Source organism: Mesocricetus auratus, unplaced genomic scaffold, assembly GCF_017639785.1.
Source record: "Mesocricetus auratus isolate SY011 unplaced genomic scaffold, BCM_Maur_2.0 Super-Scaffold_100045, whole genome shotgun sequence".
Lineage (NCBI taxonomy): Eukaryota > Metazoa > Chordata > Mammalia > Rodentia > Cricetidae > Mesocricetus > Mesocricetus auratus.
In genome coordinates, this window is record NW_024429222.1 from 3,343,740 (window position 1) to 3,365,759 (window position 22,020).

Below are 22,020 nucleotides of genomic sequence, written 5' to 3' on the forward strand. Positions count from 1 at the left end.
GAAGACCCTCTCCTGCTGGAGCAGAGCAAATACGCTGGGGAAGCCTTTCCCTGAGGCAGGGCTGTAAGCTGCTAAACTTACTACAACCTGTGGTGGTCCTTGGCTCCCGAGCTGCAGGATACCTTTCCATCTGAGCTGTGTAACACTTAGTATTCTGTGACTCCCGAGTGCCAGAATACCCGTCCCACCTGATCAGTCCAAAATACCTACACTAGTCCCACATATCTTGCTTCCCTATTGGCCAACAGTGCTTTATTTATCAACCAATAAGACAACATATACGCAGAAGGACTTTCCCCATCACTCCTGTGAGTAACCTCAGCTATACTCCTGTGAGTAACCTCAGCTACACTCCTATAAGCAACCTGGATGAGCTCACTGGTTCTCTAAGATGGACTTCTGAGTTATCCTTGCTTTGCCATTTTGTCAGCACCTTATCTGGTTGAGTAGACATTTGCTCATGCTCCCCCTAAGTACTGCTGTGTGTCAAAACGAAGCATGATGAATTAGACTTGGAGATGTGGAAATTAGACTTGGAGGTGTGGAAATGGAGCGTTGAAGAAGTCAAAGCAGCTTGAGGACTCACCAGCATTTATCCCTGCAACTAACCAGAAGATGCAGTTTCACTGGCTGCCTGATCGCCCAGTGCCATGCCTTCCTTGTCATGAGTAAAGATTTACCCTGGAAGTTTGAACTAATAGGCTGGAGAGATAGCTCAGGTGCCAAGATCACTCAGAGCTCTTGCACAGGACCCAAGTTCAGTTCCCAGCTTCCATAAGGCAGCTTAAACACCCTGTGAGTTCAGTTCCAGGGGATCATATGCCCTGTTTTGGGCTTCTCTGGCATCTGCGTACCTGTGACATAAAAACTACCACATACATAAAACTTAAAATAAAATATACTTTAGAAAATTGTGATGGCTTATGGATTAAAGCCACTGGACGATCTTCCAAAGAACTCAGGTCTGATTCCCAGCACCCACACCACAGCTCACAACTACCTATTACTCTGGGCCATTTGACACTCTCTTGTGACCACTGCTGGCACCAGGCATACAAATGGTCCACAACATACATGTAGGTAAAATACCCATCACATAAAATATTAATATTTGAAAATTGCGCCAAAATAAATTCTAACTTCCTTAGAGAGAGAGAGAGAGAGAGAGAGAGAGAGAGAGAGAGAGAGAGAGAGAGAGAGAGAAGGTAGTTTGAACTAGAGGACACTCAGACTATGGTCATTAATGCAAGATTCTTGCAAACACATTTTTACTTTTCTCAGTCATAGAATCAAGCTCTGAACAACTGCCTTGATAACTTGTATAGTTTCAAGACTTTTTTCTTACTGGATCCCTGAATTATGTATGAATGCTTTACATTTTGATGAGAACACACTTTAGGCATGTGCACAGGAAAACACATACACACACACCTGAAGCAAAAGCCTGTGAAACAAAGCTTACTCCCCATTTCCAGTGATGCAGCTTGTTGTTTGTTTGGTTTAAGATGACTCTCGCTGTAGTCTTGGTTAACTTTGAGCTCCCTCTGTAGATCCGCCTGCTTCTGCCTCATCTCAAAGACATCTGCCTGCCTCTGCCTCCCACACTCAGATGCCTCATTTTTAAAAATAATAATGTTTACAGGTCTGGATGCAGTGGTGCATGCCTTTAATCCTAGCAGAGGCAGGCAGATCTCTGTGAGTTCAATGTGAGCATGGTCTACAGAGTGAGTTCCAGGACAGCTGGGAGTATATAGAGATCCTGTCTTTAAACAAAACAAAAAACTTATGATCTATTAAGTGTATTTTATAACTCTTTTTTTTTGGTTTTTTCGAGACAGGGTTTCTCTGTGTAGTTTTGGAGGCTGTCCTGGCACTCGCTCTGTAGACCAGGCTGGCCTCGAACTCACAGAGATCCGCCTGCCTCTGCCTCCCGAGTGCTGGGATTAAAGGCGTGCGCCACCAACACCCGGCTTATAACTCTTTCAAAGGTTTAATCTACACATTGAAAGTCAGACATGGCAACCCACACCTATAAGCATTTCAACAGATCTGATGTGATGGACAGGGATGGATTATGACACTCGGGAGTCAATGAATATTATGTGTTACAGCTCGGATGGAAAGGTGGCAGAGGACAGCTGGGCAGCACAAACATCCACAAGCTGAACAGATACAGGGTTTATATAGGGATTCTTAGAGGGCTGAGGTTTTCCAGGGTGGGGATTGGTCAGATTTCAATCCCTGAGTTTAAGATGGCTAGGTCTTCTGCTCAGGGATTGGCTAATTTTCTGCACAGGGTCAGATTTGGCTCTGGTTTCAGGGCCAAAGGGCGTTTCTCTCACTGGTCCTTTTTAGCCTTTTGACTTTAGTTTTAGGGTCAGGGTGTGTTTCTTTGGCTCTGCTCAAGGTGTGTTTCTTTGGCTGGACCCTTTTCCCTACACCACCTGCAGTCCCAGCACTTAAGCAGGAGTGACTGCAAGTTTGAAGCCAGAGTGGGTTACACAGCAGGTTCATGGCAAGCTTAATCTACAGAGAAAAACTTGATCTCAAAAGGCAGTGGTGGTGCACACCTTTAATCCCAGCACTCGGGAGGCAGAGACAGGTGGATGTCTGTGAGTTCAAGACCAGCCTGGTCTACAAGAGCTAGTTCCAGGACAGTCTCCAAAGCCACAGAGAAAGCCTGTCTCGAAAAACCAAAAAAAAAAAAAAAAAAAAGGGGGGGGGACACTGCAATAGAGGGATCTGTAACAAGTCAGGAGCAGACTCCTATTATCAGAGGAAGTCTGAAGGTGAGTAAAACATACAATGTATCAATTTTGAAACAAGGTAGTGCTTTGCAAGACCTGATCAGCCCTCATCTTTTCTGTCATCTTGGAGCCCTCAGCGCAAATGTCCTTGTAAGGTCACTAAACCCCTTTCTTTCCATCATCGTATTATCTATTGCCTTCTCTGGAGAACCACTCGTATCTGAAATCAATTGCTTGCTGTCATGCTTATTGCTCCTTGCAGCCTTTCACTGTGAGGACTGCAATCTTATCTACCTTGGTCATAATTGTATCTTGGATAAATAGAATGCTTAGTGTGTCATGCAATAAATACTTATTGAATGAATCAATGACAGCCAGGAAATAAACAGGACATTAGAATCAAATATACATTTTGCTAGCCGTGTACATATTTTTGTTATAGTTGTACCTTGCATTCTTTATTACTTATGAATACAGGATGACATAAGAAGAAAATAACTAAGAGAGAAAACCCTTCTTGAAGGAGTTGGATATCTAAGAAAAGAGGTACCATTAATCTATTTTAAGGGCTTCTATTTACTTACCACTGAACATATTTTAGTTTCTTGAGGGCAAGGATAGCTTGTTGATCTACTCTTAGCAACAGAACACTTCCCAGAAAGTAGTGGGCGCTCTATTGCTGTTTAGAAACTGAAAGAACTAAAAAAGAAACCAAGTAAATGTGTAGAAGTGAAGGACGCTTGGCCAGCCTGCAGTTCCTCCCCGAGGCAGCAGGTGGCGCCATGGCCATATCAGCCTGACTGCCTGCTGTTCTTGGCCCTTCCCGCTGACCGTCTAACCCCAGGTCCCTGAAGGCGTTTGCTGAAATTAGCCAATAGAAAACAACTTTAGTTAAGAGGTCTGACAAAGACACCCAGTAAAATCAGCGTTTCTAGAAAATGGGCGGTGCGAAGGGGAGGGGCTGAGGGGAGCGGTTAGAGGTGGGAGTTGGCGCTGCGGGTCGGGCGGGGACTGAGGGCTGCGATGCGGACCGGGCCGTGGCGGTGACCGGAGCTGCCGCCCGACATGAACTCGCTGGAACAGGCGGAAGGTAGAGTGTGTGGCCCCGAGGCAGGTGGGCCCGCGAGGGCGGCGTGCGGGGACACGGGCGCACGGCCGCGGAGGGGCCGCGTTCTCCCGGCTCGGGCTGGGGACCTTCTCATTGAGCAGCCCTTACTGTCGTGGACTGCGGATCCTTTTGCTTTTCTTTCTTGCTTTCTTTTTTTTTTTTTTTTTTGTCTGACAGCCCCAAGAGCCGGAACCCTAATTTCTTCCTCGGCTTCCGGTAATTGCCCGGGCTTCGAAGTGCTCTTGGCCTTCCAAAGTTTAAAAAAAAAAAGCCACTGTGGAACTCGCACCCACTTCCTTCGGAGGTACGCCCTGCCTCAGCACAAGGCGTAGGTGCTGTGCTGCTGCCCGCGCCGGTAGCCCATTCCGAGGAGGGCAGGGAGTGTCTTTGCACAGCCCGTTATCTGTCTCCGGAAGTCTAGTAAGCCCATGCTACATAAGCATCAATTAATGATAGAACTAGAGCCTGAATCGGATGATTTGCGGTCAAGTAGACTTGGTTCCACAGAATTAGAATTCAGTCAGGTTCTGGTCCTTTTATTTGCAACTCCCCCAATTCCAGCTTATGGCTCTGAATGGTCTTCCACTACCATTTTTTTTCAAGCTTCTAAAAGTAGACCAACTGGTTTCCAGAAATTGGAATTAAAGGAAAGTGATGTTTTTGCTGTTTACTTAAAGCTGCCATCATAAGCAAACAATGCACGACACGTGATTTGATGTGTAAGACCTGTAGCAGTTATCGACCTGAATTTCGTTGTAGTAAGTTCAGACTGGCAAGCGCAGGTGGAGAACTGAACTCTCTTTGCCTAGATCTCAAGGCTTTCGAAAGAAGACTTACTGAGTATATTCATTGCTTGCAACCTGCCACTGGACGCTGGAGAAGTAAGTTTCCGATTGCTTTCTAAGGGAAAATGCAGTGCCGCTGATAACTGTATTCCTAAGTGGGAATGACTTCCTTTCATTTAATAATTTGGACTGAGAAAGGCATGTTTTACTCAGCCATAAGATTTCTGTGTTTAGACAACTTTTAAATGTATTATTTGACACTGTCAACAATGTATTACAAAGAAGTGCTTAAGAAAAGAAAATTATGGGCTAGCAAGATGTCTGGGTGCTTGCAGTAGACATTAGACTTAGCTTCGTCCTCAGAAGCCATTTAAATGGGGAAGGGGCAGATGGACTCCACAGAGTTCTCTGACCTCTGCATTCCTGCTGTGGCATGCATGGCTATACATATCATGTACACACACACACACACACACACACACACACACACACACACACACACACGATATGTGAATTTTTTTTTTTTTTGAGACAGGGTTTCTCTGTAGCTTTGGAGGCAGTCCTGGCACTCACTCTGTAGACCAAGCTGGTCTCGAACTCACAGAGATCCACCTGCTTCTGCCTCCTGAGTTCTGGGATTAAAGGCTTGCACCACCACTGCCTGGCAACAGACTATTTTATATGGTTATATTTTTCTTTTCTTTTTTTATTCATTATGTATACACATGTCAGAAGTATGTATATCAATGTTTTGTCTTACATATATGTATGTACAGCCTGGTGCCTGCAGAGTCCAGAAGAGGGCACCATATACCCTGCAACTGGAGTTGCTAGGCTAGTGATTATAAGCAACTGTGTGGATGCTGGGGACTGAACCCAGGTTCTCTGTGAGAACCCAAGTGCTCTTCACTGCTGCGCTGTCTGTCCAAAACAAAATCACGGTTTTTTTTAGTTTATGTGTTAAGGTATTTTGCCTGCATGTATATCTGTGAATTACGTGTGTGTGTGTGTGTGTGTGTGTGTGTGTGTGTGTGTGTGTGTGTGTGTGTGTGTCCAAAGAGGCCAGAAAAGGGCAATAGATCTTCTTGGACTGGAGTTACAGAGGATTGTATGTTGTCATGTGGGTGCTGGGAATTGAACTCAGGACTTCTGGAAGAGCAACCGGTGTTCTTAATTGCTAAGCCATCTTTCCAGCTCTAACATAAATGTTTTTTATTAAATGTTATACTTTGATTAAAAATTGCAATAAAATTTTAGTAGCCTGTGAGTTCCAGGTTCGATGGGATGCTCTGTCTCATAAAATAGGTTACACATTGACTGTGCCAACCCACACACACTGTACGTGTATGAGCGTGAACATGTGTACTTATGCATAAGAGACTCTCAAAGCAAAACACAATTTGCTTACAAGCAGTTGAAATACAATTTTGTTATGAAAAATCATATTTTGGAGCTGTAGAGGTGGCTCCATTATTCAGAGTGCATACTGATCTTGTAGAGGACACAGGTTCAGTTCCCAGCACCCATGCCGGCTACCTGTAACTCCAGCCTTCTCTTAGATTCTGCACATGTGTGCACAAATCCATATGAACACACACAGACACACACACACACACACACACACATGCACATAACTTAAAATAATAAAATATTTTTGAAAGTGAAAAGTCATATTTTGACTTGCGGCATGACTCAGTGGTAGAGCATATGCTTAGCATATACAACACTTGCTTTAAAAAAATCATTCATTGGCCGGGCTTTGGTGGCGCACGCCTTTAATCCCAGCACTTGGGAGACAGAGGCAGGCGGATCTCTGTGAGTTCTAGGTCATCCTGGTCTACAAAGCGAGTTCCAGGACAGCCTCCAAAACAATACAGACAAACCCTGTCTCGAAAAACAAAAACAAAAAACCAAAAAAAAAAATCATTCATTTTATACCTAGAAAAGGTTAAAACATAGGGCTGGGGAGATGGCTCAGCAGAGGACCTGAGATTGGTTCCCAGCACCCACACGGCAGCTCAACCTTCTGACCTCTGCAGGTCCTGCATACATGTAGTGTACATATGTACACTCAGGTACACACATATAAAATTACATATTTAAAAATAAAGGTTATGACTTTTTCTTAGTTTATTTTAAAACTATTATATTTCTTACATTTACTGTGGGTACGTGTACCTGCATACAGGTTTACTAACATGCTGAAGCCAGAGGACTATGTGTGGGAGACAGCTCTTTCTGTCTACCATGTGGATCCTGGGACTTGAACTTAGGATGAGGCTTGAGGGTAAACACTGTTATCAGATGAGCCATCTTGGTGACCTCCCTAGTTGATGTTTAATACAACATAATGATGTACTTTGGAGCCTGACCCAGAAAAGACTTCCACCTTACCACTGCCTATTCCTAAGTACTATGAAGGCTGCGAAGTATGGTTTGAATGAGTTCTAGTTACTGCTCCAAGGAAGGAGCAGAGTGGGAAATGTGAACAAGAATGAAAGCATTGTTAAAGCCATGAGAATGTTCTGCTCATCTGTACTGAGACAAGTTGTCTCTTTTCCCTCTTCCCTCTCCTCCTTTTCTTTTTGGATTTGGGATCTCCTTCTTATCTTGCTCAGGCTGACCTCTAACTTCTAGGCTCAAATGATCCTCCTGCCCTGCTTCCCCAGTTGCCAGGACCACGGATGTGTTATACCACTCAGCTCTGGACTAGTCCTAGGAAGTTGGACACAGATTTAGTTTCTGCCTAGAAGTACAGTTGGGATGGAACTTGTTTTTCAGTGCTGGGCCTCAGATCCAGGGCCAGTTTGCTAGACATGCTCTCTATGGCTGAACCACCCAGACAGCACGAAGACATGGGCTTTTTAAGTTTTTGTTAAATTTGTTTAGATTTTATTATTTTATATGTATGAGTATTTTGCCTGCATATGTATATGTGTACCACATGCGTGCCTGGTATCCGAGGAGGTAGTGAGCCACACACAGTGTGGGTCCTAGGAATTGAACCTGGTCCTTTATTTTATTTTGTTTTATTATATTGGGTTTTGTTTCTGTAGACAGTGTTTCTCTGTGTAACAGTCCAGGCTGTCCTAGAACTTGCCTGCCTCTGCCTCCCAAGTACTGAGATTAAAGGTGCACACCACCACTGCCCTTTTTAAATTATTATATTTATCCTAATGTGTATGAGTATTTTCCTTTCAAGTGTGCATGCCTAGTACCAAGGAGGGCAGCAGAGGGTGCTGGGCCCACTAGAATTGGAGTTATGGACCATTGTAAGCCACCATGTACTGAGAACTGAACTCCAGTCTTCTGCAAGAGCAGCATGTGCTCTTTAGTCTACTGAGCCATCTCAGCCCTGCAAAGACATATCTTATTTCAGGGTTTGACTCCGGCTGCAGGACCAAAAAAGCACTACTGAAGTCAAGGGTTAGGACTTTTTTTTTAAGATTTATTTTTTATTATGTACACAGTGTTCTTCCTGCATGTATGCCTGCAGGCCAGAAGAAGGTGCCAGATCTCATTACAGATGGCTGTGAGCCACCATGTGGTTGCTGGAAATTGAACTCAAGACCTCTTGAAGAGCAGTCAATGCTCTTAACCTCTGAGCTATCTCTCCAGCCCTGGGATCAGAACTTTTAAATGATTTTATTAGCTGTCTTTGTGAAGCTGTAACCATATACTGTAAGTTTTGATTGGTTAGATACATAAATAATGATTTTCTTGTTTTTGTTTAGGAAGAAATTGTTCCCAAACCTTTGCTGGAAAACCTTTTAAAATGTGTGCAGCGCTGCCCTGTCTTGGAAAGTGGCATGTGACTTACACATTTACTCTCCATCTGCTTCATGCAAGTGCCATCAGCTTGCATGGACCAGTCAAATAAAAACACAGATATGAAATCCTTTCTAACATTTGGTTTTGGTTTTATGTCATTTTTGTAAAAGTACCAGGATAATATAGCTCTTTCTGGAACTACAAAGTAAGAAATTGAGTTTAATTTATTCCTAGCTCAGAAAATAATTTTGAGTGTATTACTAAATACCTAAAATACATTTTTAAAGATTTATTTATTTATTTATTGTGTATACAGTGTTCTGTCAGAAGAGGACACCAGATCTCATTATAGATGGTTGTGAGCCATCATGTGGTTCCTGGGAATTGAACTTATGACCTCTGAAAGAGCAGCCATTGCTCTTAACCTTTGAGCCATATCTCCAGCTGCATAAAATTATTTTTTACTAACCTCTATCACTAGAAATTGCAGATGATTACAATATTATTATGTTTCTGTTTCCTGAAAATTGGTTTTCCTATTCGTAAATCTGTCCAATGTGATAAATAAATAAAATCCAGAATCTATTCATTGTGAGTTAATGAATTTCCAGAACATTAACTATCACAGTTTCATTCTTCTTTTATTAATGCCATCTATTCTTCAATTTATAATCTATTTAGATTTTAAGGGGGGGATTCTAGCAAATGGCTCAGCAGGTAAAGTGATTGTCGCCCAACCTGATGACTTGAGTTCAGTCCCCAGCAGCCATCTGGTGTAGGGAGAGAACCAGCTCCCATAGGTACCTCAGACCTCCACATGTGCACTATGGCACATACATGTGCATGCATACATATATGCAGCTGAACAAATGTGGAATTAAAAAAATTAGTGGGAAAGTGTAAGCCCTTTTCAGGTTGCACTAGCTGTAGAAATTTCTTTAAGTCTTTCTTTAAGTCCCTTTTAGAAACCAGTCCTAATTGGTGTGTTCCACATTGAGTTCACACCCACAGGACTCCAACAGTGACTCTTGTTTAACCCAACAGCAGTAGTCTTGATGGAAGAGCCCCTCAGTTAGAACTCACAGGGCTTCAGTGTGGTTCAGACATTAGAAAATTAGAAAATAGGAAGGTTGTTTTTTTGTTTATTTGTTTGGTTTTTGGTTTTTCGAGACGGGGTTTCTCTGTGTAATTTGGTGCCTGTCCTGAAACTCACTCTTGTAGACCAGACTGACCTCAAACTCACAGAGATCCACCTGCCTCTGCCTCCGGAGTGCACCACTACTGCCCGGCTGAAAATAGGAAGATTTTTTTCCAATTCAAGTTTACAGGATCTGCAAAGCCACAATCAAACTTCTGTAACATGGAGACTTATGTAGAAGTTTTGCCATCTAACTTCTTGGTTTTAAGTTTTAGAGCTCACTCTCATGAATTCTAACCAAGAAAGAGGAGGTTGCTATCATCCTCCTTTCCCAGGGTTCAGAATGTTGAGGAGAGTCCCTTAAGATGTCAAGTCTGACTCTTGAGCACTGTCATTGCTGTCTGATCAAACGCTATACACTCCTTGGCTGTGTCTGTTAGGCACTGATGGAAGGATATCAAGACAAGAAGGGATAAGGGATGTGTTTGCTTACTAATTTTTTGTTTATCTTTCACCAGTGCTTCTTATAGTGGTGTCTGTCTGTACAGCTACTGGTGCCTGGAACTGGCTAATAGATCCTGAGACACAAAAGGTAGAAATTTCATTTTAAAATCTTTAGCAGATTAAATGAGATACTGGATGTAGTAATGCTATTCATGGAGTATGAGGCCAAGCTACCTGTGCCTGCTACTAATGACGTTAATCCTTATATTAACAACGTGCTCAGTAATAGTTTGCTTAAGGAAAGCTCTAGCTGGCTGGCTCTTGTGGGTTAGTTACTTTTTTTTTTTTTGTGCTTTTCAAGACAGGGTTTCTTTGTATACTGTGTGTATCCCTGGCTGTCTTAGAACTTACTCTGTAGACCAGAGCAAGCTGACCTCAAATTCAAGAGACCACTTGCCTCTGCCTTGTGAGTGTTGGGATTACAGATGTGTACCACTACCACCCAACATGGGCTAATTACCTTTATAAGGGAAAAGATATTAAAAATTGTACTGTTGGACAGCCTCCAAAACAATACAGAGAAACCCTGTCTCAAAAAAACAAAAAAAAATTGTACTGTTATTTCATTTTTTGAATTTTTCTGTTTCTATATAGCAATTCTTTTCTTTCTGTTTTGTTCAGCTAGTATCATTAGTACCAGCTTTTTTTTTTTTGCTTGTTTATTTATTTTTTGTTTGTTTGTTTTTTGAGACAATTTCTCTGTATAGCCCTGACTGTCCTAGAACTCTCTCTGTAGACCAGGCTGGCCTTAGACTCACAGAGACCCACCTGCCTCCACCTCATAAGAGCTGGGACTAAAGGTGTGAACCACCACTGCCCTGCTTAGTACCAGCTTTTAAAAGTTGTAATTCAAGCCGGGCGTTGGTGGTGCATGCCTTTAATCCCAGCACTTGGGAGGCAGAGGCAGGCTCCAAAACAATTCCAAAAAAAATTGTAATTCAGTGAATTATCTGTTAATACCTTTTAGTAACCTATAAAGCATTTGAGATGCCAGGAAAAAAAAGACAAATATAACTGATAAACAGATTAGACCAGGTGGCCAAAATCAGGAAGGAAACCAAGTCACTGATTTCTAGGCCACATAGCTCAGCAAAGTTGATAGAATTGAGTTATACATTGATCTCTAAGTGACCTAATCCTGGAGTCACAATTAATTCCATGTGTTTTTATTGTCATTGAAGAGAACACCTGCCAGCTGCTTAGTTAGCAAAGTGCCCCCCCCACACACACACACATTAGTCCTTCCATGTTTCTTGCCTGGTGTTTAATATAGGGAACACTGAGAGATCTCCCACTGGGCACTGTGCAGGAGCTTTACTATACCAAGTGCAATATTGAATTTCATAAGGCCAGCTCTGGAAGGGTTATTTGACGAAAGCCGATAGAATGTTGTGAGTTTCCACCTCTTTCTCCTAGTGCCATAATTTTAAGCTCAGTCTTTTTTATTAGAAAATCTGCAGCCTTGGGTTTTTCCTTGTTTTTTTTTTTATTCTACCCCACCCCCTTCCCTGTCCCCGTCCCTGTCCCCTTTCAAGACAGGGTCTCACTAAGTAGCCCTGGCTGTCCTGGAACTTGTTGTATAGACCAAGGTAGCTTCAACTTACACACATCCAGCTGCTTCTGTGTCTGCCTCCCCAGTGCTGAGCTTCTAAGCACACACCAACACATCTGGCTAGTCTCAGGCTTGTCAGTGATCACCTCTCCCCAGCTGTAAGTTAGTCTTACAATTTACAGAATCTTAAAAATAGGCTCTCCTTTCTTTTTCAATGATTTATTATGTTTACAGTGTTCTGTCTGCTTGTGTCTCTGCACACCAGAAGAGGGCTCCAGATCTCATTACAGATGGTTATATATGATTGCTGGGAATTGAACTCAGGACCTCTAGAAGAGCAGCTAGTGCTCTTAACTACTGAGCCATCTCTCAGTCCTTTTTTTTTTTTTTTCTTTAGCTTTTGTCAAGACAGAGTTTCTCTGTGTAGCAGTCCTGTTCTGTAGACCAGGCTGGCCTCAGTATCACAGAAATCAGCTTGCCTCTGCCTCTCGAATGCATGTATTAAAGGCATGTGCCACCACTGCCCAGCTTAGGCTCTCTCTTTTAAAGTTATAATTAAGTAGACACCATTTGAAGGTTTATGTTCTACTTTTTAAGTTATGCAGAAGGGGAAACCTAATAATACAGCTTCTGTCATCAATTTAGTTGGCAATTCAGACAGCCACGGGGGTTGTTTAGCGTGTGGCCTCTCTGACTCTCCACGGAGTGGAGATGGAGAAGGACAGGAATCAAGGGAGGTTGGTAGTAGAGTTTTATGTTACTAGAGGGTGTTTTGTGACACACAGGAAACGCTCCTGTGAGTTCATGTATAAAGTCTGATCTGAAGGCTGTACTTGGTACTCAGCTGTAGGGGAGGGTGGAAGGAAACTGGCAAGAAGATTAAAAAGTTCTATCTTGGGAAATGAGTCTACTTCTAATTGAGAAAAATATAAGCTGATTTCAGCTAGTTGAGATCTTAATAAAACGAAGAATTAAATGTAATCGGAAATAGGCCCAAAACTCTGTAGTTAATATAATTTTCTAAATTAGATGAGAAGATGTTAGCCTTAGGGCTGGCTCTTTTCACTTCAGTATTTAATAACCGCAAGCCTGATGAGAGTTCTAACCAGCAATTATATCTGAAGCAGGAGGTATGAATACAAAAGCCAGGGAGAGAACGGATATTGCAAACTCCTGAAAGAAGGAGACTGCTGTTTAGATACCATTGATTGTTACCATGGAGGGGAGGAGGCTAATACAGCTGACCTAATTAAAATGAAAACATAAAGCCAGGGTAGTAGTGCAGTCCTGTAATCTTGGCGTCATGGGAGACTAAACCAGGAGTGACAGAGACCAGCCTGGTGAGACATTGTTGCTAGATAACAACAGAAAAGTAACATACAACTATGAAATATCAGGCCTTGGGAGACCATTGAGTGGGTAAAGTGTTTGCTGTATAGTATGAGGACCAGAGTTTATAACTCTGACAGCCATGTAGAACCAGACATGCAGTTCATGTCAGTAACCATAGTGCTGGGGGGAGGACAGGGTTGGTGATGATACAGTATCCAGGGCTTGCTGACCAGCCAGTTCAGCCAAATCAGTGAGCTCCAGGTTCAGTGAGAGACCCCGTCTTAAAAATAAGGTGGAGGGTTATAGAGAAGCAGGTTAGTGCACACACATGGACTATACACACATTACTAGTTAAAACGGTACTGTATGCTAACTATAGACACATTTTAGCCAGATGTGGTGACACACACCTTTAATCCCAGCACTTAGGAGACAGAGGCAGTAGAGTCTTTGAGTTTGAGGCCAGCCTGGTTTACAGAGCAAGTTCTGGGACAGCCAAGGAAACACAGAAAAAACAAAATAAAAAAACCTCAGATTTTCTTGAATTACATCTCTCTCTCTCAGCCGGGCGGTGGTGGCACACACCTTTAATCCCAGCACTCGGGAGGCAGAGGCAGGAGGATCTCTGTGAGTTCGAGGCCAGCCTGGTCTACAGAGCGAGTTCTAGGACAGCCTCCAAAACAATACAGAGAAACCCTGTCCCAAAAAACAAAGAAAGAAAGAAAACCCTCTCTCTCTCTCTCTCTCTCTCTCTCTCTCTCTCTCTCTCTCTCTCTCTCTCTCTCTCTCTCTCTCTCTCTCTCTCTCCCTCTCCCTCCCTCACTCCCTCCCTTCCTCCCCCCTCCCTTCCTTCCCCCTTCTTCCCTTGTTTCCTCCCTCCTTCTCTCCCTGTCTCTCTGTCTCCCTCTATCCCTCTCCTTCCACCATGTGGGTCCTAGGGATTGAACTCAGATTATCAGGCTTGATGGCAAGTATCATTATTTACCCAGCCATCTTGCTAACCAATAAACCTCAGAGAGTAAAAGATTGTTCTTTAGGGGCGAATGTGGTGACTTATGCCTATATTCCCCATACTTGGGAGGCTGAAGCAGAGGGATTGCTGTGAGTTCCAAGCTCCATGGCTACAATGTAAGTACCAGGTCAGAGACCAGTGGAACATTAGCTTGTCTTCAGCATCTCCTCATCCCAAGAGTATTTCCCTCCTGCTATTTATTTCTTGGATTGGCCTTATTGAATCATATACCTAGTCCATTTCTTTCTTTTTTTTTTTTTTAAAGATTTGTTTATTTATTACATATACAGTGTTCTGTCTACATGCCAGAAGAGGGCACCAGATTGAATTGCAGATGGTTGTGAGCCACCATGTGGTTGCTGGGAATTGAACTCAGAACCTCTGGAAGTGCTCTTAACCTCTGAGCCATCTCTCCAGCCCCCGAGTCCATTTCTTTGTCTTGAATGTGTGTGTATATTTATTCTCCGTCTTAAGCCCCGAGGTATCTCTTGTGGGGAGTGCTGCGCCTCCCGTAGGGTTTCCTCTATGCAGTTACCAGTCCGTTTACTTTCTCTTTCTAGTTTATCTTTTCCCTTTGCTGCATTTCTGTTTCTAAACCTTCTGCCCTTTGTGCCCTCTCATATTCCAAGCATGGATTCTGGACTCTTGTTCATACATATTCTTAGAATTGTGTATTTCCAGCTTTTCTATAGTTATTTCATTATGCCCAAATCTGAATGAAGCCTCCCTATTCCCAGTTTTCCCTGCTTCAGGGTTCTGTGGCCACTAAAATCTTAGTAGCTTCAAAAACAACTTTTTAAAAATTTCATATTTTTACTTCAATATTTTTCAAGTAGCTTCAAAACTGTCATTTTTTAAAATTTCAAATAAGCTTCATTTATTTTTTTCAAGCCAAGGTGGTTGAGGAGCTGTAGAATTAAGCTAATAGGGTAGGTAGCATATGTGTGGAGGTAGAGCAGGAGATGAAGATTAGTCTGCAGTGCAACCTGATCATCAATGACAGAGCTGGCCCAATTCTCTAAAGGCAGCTTTTGTTGGTAGTTTTAATTTTGTGAGACAAAGTCTCAATATGCAGCTATTCCAGAACTCCCTATGTGGACAAGGCTGGCCTTGAACTCACAGAGATCTACTTGCCTCTATCTCCTGAGTGTTGAAATTAAAGGTATGTATCACAACCACTACCACTCCTTCCTTGAGGAAGCTTTTCAACAGGGAGGTAATTAAATCAACTTTAATCTGTGTTTCCATTGAGACTAAAGGTTGGGGGGGGGTGCACATCTTTAATCCCAGCACTCAAGCAGAGGCAAGCAGATCTCTGTGAGTTAGAGGCCAGCCTGGCCAATTCCAGAACAGCCAGAGCTAAGCAGAGAAACCTGTCTTTGGAGGGTGGGGGAGAACATGGGAGAGATGTTGACTAAAGGCCTCGTCCTCATTCACTGAGCAGAGAAGTCAGGGTTTTGGTGGGGTGGTTTTTTGTTATAGGAGTGAATTTGAAATGGTCATGTGTTTATTTTCACAGCACAGCAATAAAGAGAACTAGAGTTGTTGGAAGTCTTCACACCCTTATAGTCTAGATGATAGAACATTTTGCATTTCTGGTAGGATCCTAAGATTTTTATATCTCACACTTTTCTTTTACAGGTGTCCTTCTTCACGTCATTATGGAATCATCCGTTTTTCACAGTTAGCTGTATAACTCTAATAGGCTTGTTCTTTGCTGGCATACACAAAAGAGTAGTCGCACCGTCAATGTATCCTTTACCACGAGTTGAACTCTGTGCTCTGAACTAAGCTGAAGACCATCCCTGTAATCTAAGTGGTTGTTAGAAACTGTGTTAATCACATCCATCCCAGTGACAAAATACCTGGGAAGATTGGTCTGGGCTCATGGTTTCAGAGGTCCAGTTCATGATTGGCTAGCTCCAGTGTGTTTAGCAGCACATCACAGCAAGGAGCATGAAGGAAATCAACCCACTCACCTCATGCTGGCAGGAAACAGTGAAGGGTCAGTAACAAAACAGTGTCTTTCAAAGTCACCTCCTTGGTGACCTGCATCCTCTGACTAGGTCCCACCCACCCCCTTAGCTATGAACGGGTCAGTGGATTTATCTGTTGATGAAGTGTATCTCTCTATTACTCAGTTACCTCAACATGCCAAGGACTGGGGACCAAGCCTGTAACACATAGCCTTTGGGGACGATTTCATTTCTAAACCATAACAGAAGCTTTCTTTGTATTGGTGATTTTCCTTTGACGACATTGATTCAGTATAGCGGCTCGATGTCGAACGGTACTAGCAGAATACAATATGTCTTGTGATGATGTAAGTATTTTTTATTAGAATATATCTGTAGCCAGGTATGATTGTTGACATTTATAATCTCTGCCCTTGGGAGGCAAGAGGATTACTTCAAGTTCAAGGTCACCCTGATCAACATAGTGAGACCCTGTTTCAAAAATAACAAAAACACTGAGAGAGTACTAATATGTTTAGTTTTAGAAAAACTGGCCTTTGGGTCATGTGGGTCAGGCAGGGTGGCATTTATCTGTAATCTCCCTACTAGGGAACTGAGGCAAGAGAATCAAGAGTGTGCAGCGGTGTAGCTCAGTTGGTAGAATGATTGTTTAACTCGTATAAACCACATGAAACCAGGCATGATGGTGTACACCTGTAATCCCAGCACTTGGGAGATGGAAGCAGGAAGATCAAAGTTCCAGGCTCTCTTTACCTATGTACAAATTTGAGGCTAGCCTGAAGATAAAAATACTGTCCTAAAACAAAACAAAACAAAGAAACAGCAAAGGGGTTAAGGCCAGCCTGGGCTCCATAATAATACCTTATCTGAACAAAACAAGAGTATACCTGAATTCTTTATCAGGCTTGTTGGCACACACCTTTAACCCCAGCACTCAGGAAGCAGAGATAAGCCTGATTTACATAGCAAGTTCCAGACCAGCCAGGGTTACAGTCTATAGACTTTTGTGGGTTCTAGCTTCAACAGTCAGTGGTGCCAAATAATTGGTAGGGTTGACAATTTGATCTTTTTTGTTTTTGTTTTTTTATTTTAATTTTGAGACAGGGTTTTGGTTTGTAGCCTAGGCTAGTCTAGAATTTACTAAGTCATCCAAGCTGGTCTCAAACCTGCATTTTTCCTGCCTTAGCCTCCTGATTACTGGTATCACTGGTATGCACAACCATTGCCCATCTCATTTTGATCTTCCTTAATGACAAAATCATGATGTACCTTAATCCCATCACTCAGGAGGCAGAGGCAGGAGGATCTCTCTGAGTTCTGGGCATCTTGGTCTGCATAGTGAGCTCCAGGACTACCAGAACTACATACAAAAACCTTATCTCAAAAAACAACATGGCACGCCTTTAATCTCAGCACTTGGGAGGCAGAGGCAGGTGGATCTCTGTGAGTTTGAGGCCAGCCTGGTCTACAGAACGAGTTCCAGGACAGCCTCCAAAACAATATAGAGAACCCCTGTCTGGAAAAAAACAAAAAACAAAACTTAACTGGTCTACAGAGTTAGTTCCAGGACAGCTAGGGCTGTTACACAGAGAAACCCTGTCTCAAATAAATCAGAAAAAAAAAAAAAAAAACCCAGGTATGGTGTATACCTTTAGTCCCAGGAAGCAGAGGCAAGTGGGTCTTGTGAGGGCACTAAGTATTCACATGGACCACCCACATCCATGCAGGCAAAACATTCACATACATAAAGTAAAATGAATCTTATTTTTAAAAAATTATACCTCAGTAGAATAGTGAAAAGCTAGTATGAAAAAATATGCTAAGAAGCCAGGGATGGCCACACAGCTGCCTGTAACCCAGCACTGTAGTGGGTAGACAGGAGACTTGCTGGGGCTGTCAGCTCCAGGGTTAGTGAGACGCCCTGATCGAGAAGAGTAAAATGGAGAGTGATGGAACAGAACACCTGCTGTTGTCCTCTGCATACACGCCGTGAATACAGAGCCATACACACATAAGAGAAGCATTCTAAGATAGCAAGAAGTTAACAAAAATTAAGTGACTGCTGAAAAAGCAACCAGGATCTAGGTGACATTTTTGGTCTGAAGAGAAATATAAATTAAAACTGTCTAAATTCTCAGCAACCAAATACTGTGTTTTGCACTTTGGTTGTATATTTTATTTGAATTTCTTTTTGTTTTTGAGACAGGGTTTTTCTATGTAGCTTTGGAGTCTGTTCTGGAATTTGCTCTGTAGAACTCACAGAGATCCTCCTGTCTCTGCCTCTCAAGGGCTGGGATTGAAGGTGTGCACTGCTGCCACCACCGTCACCACCCGGCCTTTGTTGTGTATTCTCGTTTTTTAATGTGTGTGCGTGTATATATGGTGGTATATGCCAGTGTGTGCAGGTGCCCTCGGGGTGCAGAGGCATTGAGCTCCCCTAGAAATGGAGTTACAAGGTAGTTGAGTTTCCCAAGGTGGGAGTGCTGGGAACTGAACAGTGGCTCTTAAGATTTATTTTTTTAATCATGTATTGTGTTCTGTCTGCATGTATGCCTTTATGCCAGAAGAGGGCACCAGATCTCATTATAGATGGTTGTGAGTCACTATGTGGTTGCTGGGAATTGAACTGAGGATCTCTGAAAGAGCAGCCAGTGCTCTTAATCCCTGAGCCATCTCTCCAGCCCCCTGATATATATTCTTATTAGGTTCTAGTAAAAGAATGTGTTGACCCAACAGCCACTAATTATTGGCCATTAACCATGTGTAGTCCCAGGCTTATTTCCCTTCCCAAATCATCTTCTGTTATGTCTAATTGCATATTGGTTGCATTGTAATTTAACTTCCTATTTGACATATGGTTATTTTCCCATCTTTCATGCTGGGTGTGTTCTCTGTTAAATGTACTGTGATAGAAGCTGCTTTGTGTGGTTTATTACTAAATATTTAGTATGTTACATGGTACCTGGCACATAGTAGGCACTCAAACAATACTGAATAGATATGTTAGGAAAGTAACACATTTGATTTAACCCTTCAACCTAAATCTAGTTTCCTTCAGATAAACCCCTAAAAAGAAAAGTTTGGGTGGGATGGTGGTGGTGGTCGTGGTCGTGGTGGTGGTGATGGTGGCCAAAAAATAACACCAAATCCTTGTGCTTTTTTTTTTTTTTTTTTTTTTTTTTTGGTGATAGTATTTCTCTGACTGTCCTGGAACTCACTTTGTAGACCAGGCTGACCTCAGACTCGTAGAGATCCACCTGCCTCTGCCTCCCGAGTGCTGGGATGAAAGACGTGCACCGCTGCCTCTACCACTGCTGTCACCCCACCATCCTCCCCAGGCCAAAAGTTCCAACTCTGCCCAGTGTATTTTTTCTTTTTAAACTATCCCCCTTTTGGTATTTTCTATGACATTCCCTGTGTCTTATAGAACATCTCAATTTAAACTATTTTCATTTCAAGTACTCAACTTCATATAGCTAGTGACAACCTAACTGAACAGTGCCACCATAAAACATTACTCAACAAAACATCAGGACAAAAGTGCATGTTGCAGGGTGTGGTGGTGTACCCCTTAATACCAGCACTGGAGAAACGGGGGAGACCACAGGATAATTCACAGGAATCTACCATATGGGTTCTAGTGGCTGAGCTCAGGTTATCAAGCTTGACACCGAGTGTCTTTCTTTACCTGTTAAACCATGGTCCTCCAATGCCTTTTAAGTTTGTAAGTAACTGCTGGTGTTTTTAACTGTGAATTGACTTTTTTTGTTTTTCTTTTTTACAGACAGGAAAGCTAATTTTGAAACCTAGACCTCACGTTCAATGACAATCAGCACTGTTGTTAGGAAACCTAAACCAGTCTTTCTTCAAATAAGTCATACAGCAAAACGCCATAAAGGATTCCTTTTGGAGTTGAATATGTGACGGTTTAGCAACAACTGACAAGAAGCGTGCAATATTTGCCCAGATTATCTCGATGATGATGACTGAGCTCTCAGTGCTTCAGTACCTTTGATTACCTGTGTTCAGTATTAGTGTCACTTTAGTACTTCAGCTCCTGCAAAGAATTTTGCAGATGAAGTATGTGTGTATGTTACTAAGTTAAACTTAGAAACCAAACCTCATTCAGTTTTTATAATGTATTTTTGCAAACTACTGTAAATAGCAAATCAATGCCAATGTTAAAGCAAGAAGAAAATGTTTGGACTTTGTTCTCCTGCACCAGTATTTCAGGAACCATCTGCTTGGCATCTCCACAGCTCCTCAAAACTGGCTGCTATGTGTGCCTTTCATTCTCAGCGCCTCCTCCATTGTGCTGCAGGAAAAGATCAGACTCCACTTAGACTGAGAAAATCTCTTTTCCATTATGTTGAAAATTTATACATGTTTCGACAATTTTTTTGTTAAGCCCAATACTGGATTCTGGCAACTATTGTTATAATTTTTCAGTAAATTGTTTTCATTTAACACTAAATTACTTTTTTAAAAAAGAATTTTAAAAAACACCCCAAAGTCTTCTGATTGTACAAGTTAAATTATGTATTGTCTGGGAATTTGACAGTCCTTATTTTAGGTGACTGAATTTTATGCTGTGGTAGGCATGTTAGATGTGGGAGACTAGTACTGTCCTGGTGTAGCTGATGGCCCAACCCATCACCATTAACAGGAACCACACCACAAACCAGAGCCTGCAGTTGTCACTGCTGGAGAGTGTTGATGACATACTGTGTATGCGCAACAGCCACGTGTACTACAGTAGCCCTGAAAATGAACAATGGGATTGCTGTAAATACTTAAAAGTACTAGAGGTGCCTTTTACCTGTTTATTAGAAGGTTTTGAAAAGGTTAAATTATTTCATGAGCAATATTTTAAATTTCATCTAATATGAAACTAAATTTGAATAATAGGACAAAAACATTGAATAAAGCTGCCATTAACTAACCTGTTCATCTTGACTTTCCTGTGTATAAAATTGCATTCTTTGAATTGCGGCAATAAAACCCTCTGTTTTCAAGAACTCTTTCAGAGGGTATTCTGTATGTTCTGCATTGTTTTCTGTAAATTTTGTAGGTAAATATGTGCATAAAAATAAATACTTTATATATAACTAGTGATTAGAGTCTTTCTTTGGTTTATTGTGTTTGCAAAATAGAAAAAAATGTAAACATTTTATGTATCAGATACAAGCTAATTCCAAATTAGAAATTTACTTAATTTTTTTATGTGTGTGAGTGTTCTGCCTTCACGTGTGTCTGTGTCCCACTTACATGCTTGGTGCCTGTGGGAATGAGAAAAGGGCATCAGATTCACGGGAACTGGAGTTACAGATGTTTGTGAGGCACCATGTAGCAGCTGGGAATTGAGCCCGATGTCTTCCAGAACAGCTAGTACTCTCTAGCTTCCATGTCTTATTGTAACTGTTCAGTAGAACAAGCACAGTTGCCGGTACTATTCTAGACTATTAGCTTTCTCCATGACTTACTCTTCATGGTCTAATAGTGCTTGACTTTTACTCAGAAAATGTAGGTTTTTGTCTTGTTGCTCTTACAGACTTAGATTGGGAATTTCCCCCTATAGTGTAAAGCTTAAGAAGATTTTAAGGCCCTGAGTATTGGGGGCAGGGGAGTACTCATTTGGTGTGTGATAAGATCCTGGCTCTTCTCCCCTAGAAGAGATATATCTGAATATATAAGCATATATCTGAATATATATGCTTGGGATCCACTGGCTCTGAGAAACAGCATCCTGCTACAGCACCAGAGGTTGGTGTTTTCCTTTATATTTCTATTCATTCTTGTTCATTTGGAGACCAGGCCTCATTGTTTTCTAAGTCAATCCTGAATTCTTGGGCTATGGCAATCCTTCAGTGTCCTAAGTCTATCATTTAGGGTGATTAAAGGGATGTGCTATTATGTTTGCAAAGCAAACAGCCATAATTGTTTTTAATTCTTTAGGTATTTATGTGTATGGGTGTTTTGTCTACAGAGGCCAAAAGATGTCAGGTTCCCTGGGACTGGAGTTACATATGGTTGTGAGCCATCATATAGGTGGTGGGAATTCAATCTGTGTCCTATGCAAGAGTGGTGAACCATCT

The 22,020-nt window shown here is 42.1% G+C and overlaps 1 protein-coding gene across 1 annotated transcript; it reads left to right on the top strand.

Moving 5' to 3' along the window:
* The first annotated feature begins 3,715 nt into the window (after positions 1–3,715).
* Cnep1r1 (CTD nuclear envelope phosphatase 1 regulatory subunit 1) lies at positions 3,716–21,033 on the top strand. The gene is made up of 6 exons (XM_040735310.1): positions 3,716–3,837; positions 4,665–4,736; positions 10,068–10,141; positions 15,591–15,700; positions 16,218–16,272; positions 19,710–21,033. The coding sequence occupies exons 1-6, from the start codon at positions 3,813–3,815 to the stop codon at positions 19,749–19,751; spliced, it is 378 nt and encodes a 125-aa protein (XP_040591244.1). The 5' UTR covers positions 3,716–3,812; the 3' UTR covers positions 19,752–21,033.
* The last annotated feature ends 987 nt before the right edge of the window (positions 21,034–22,020 follow it).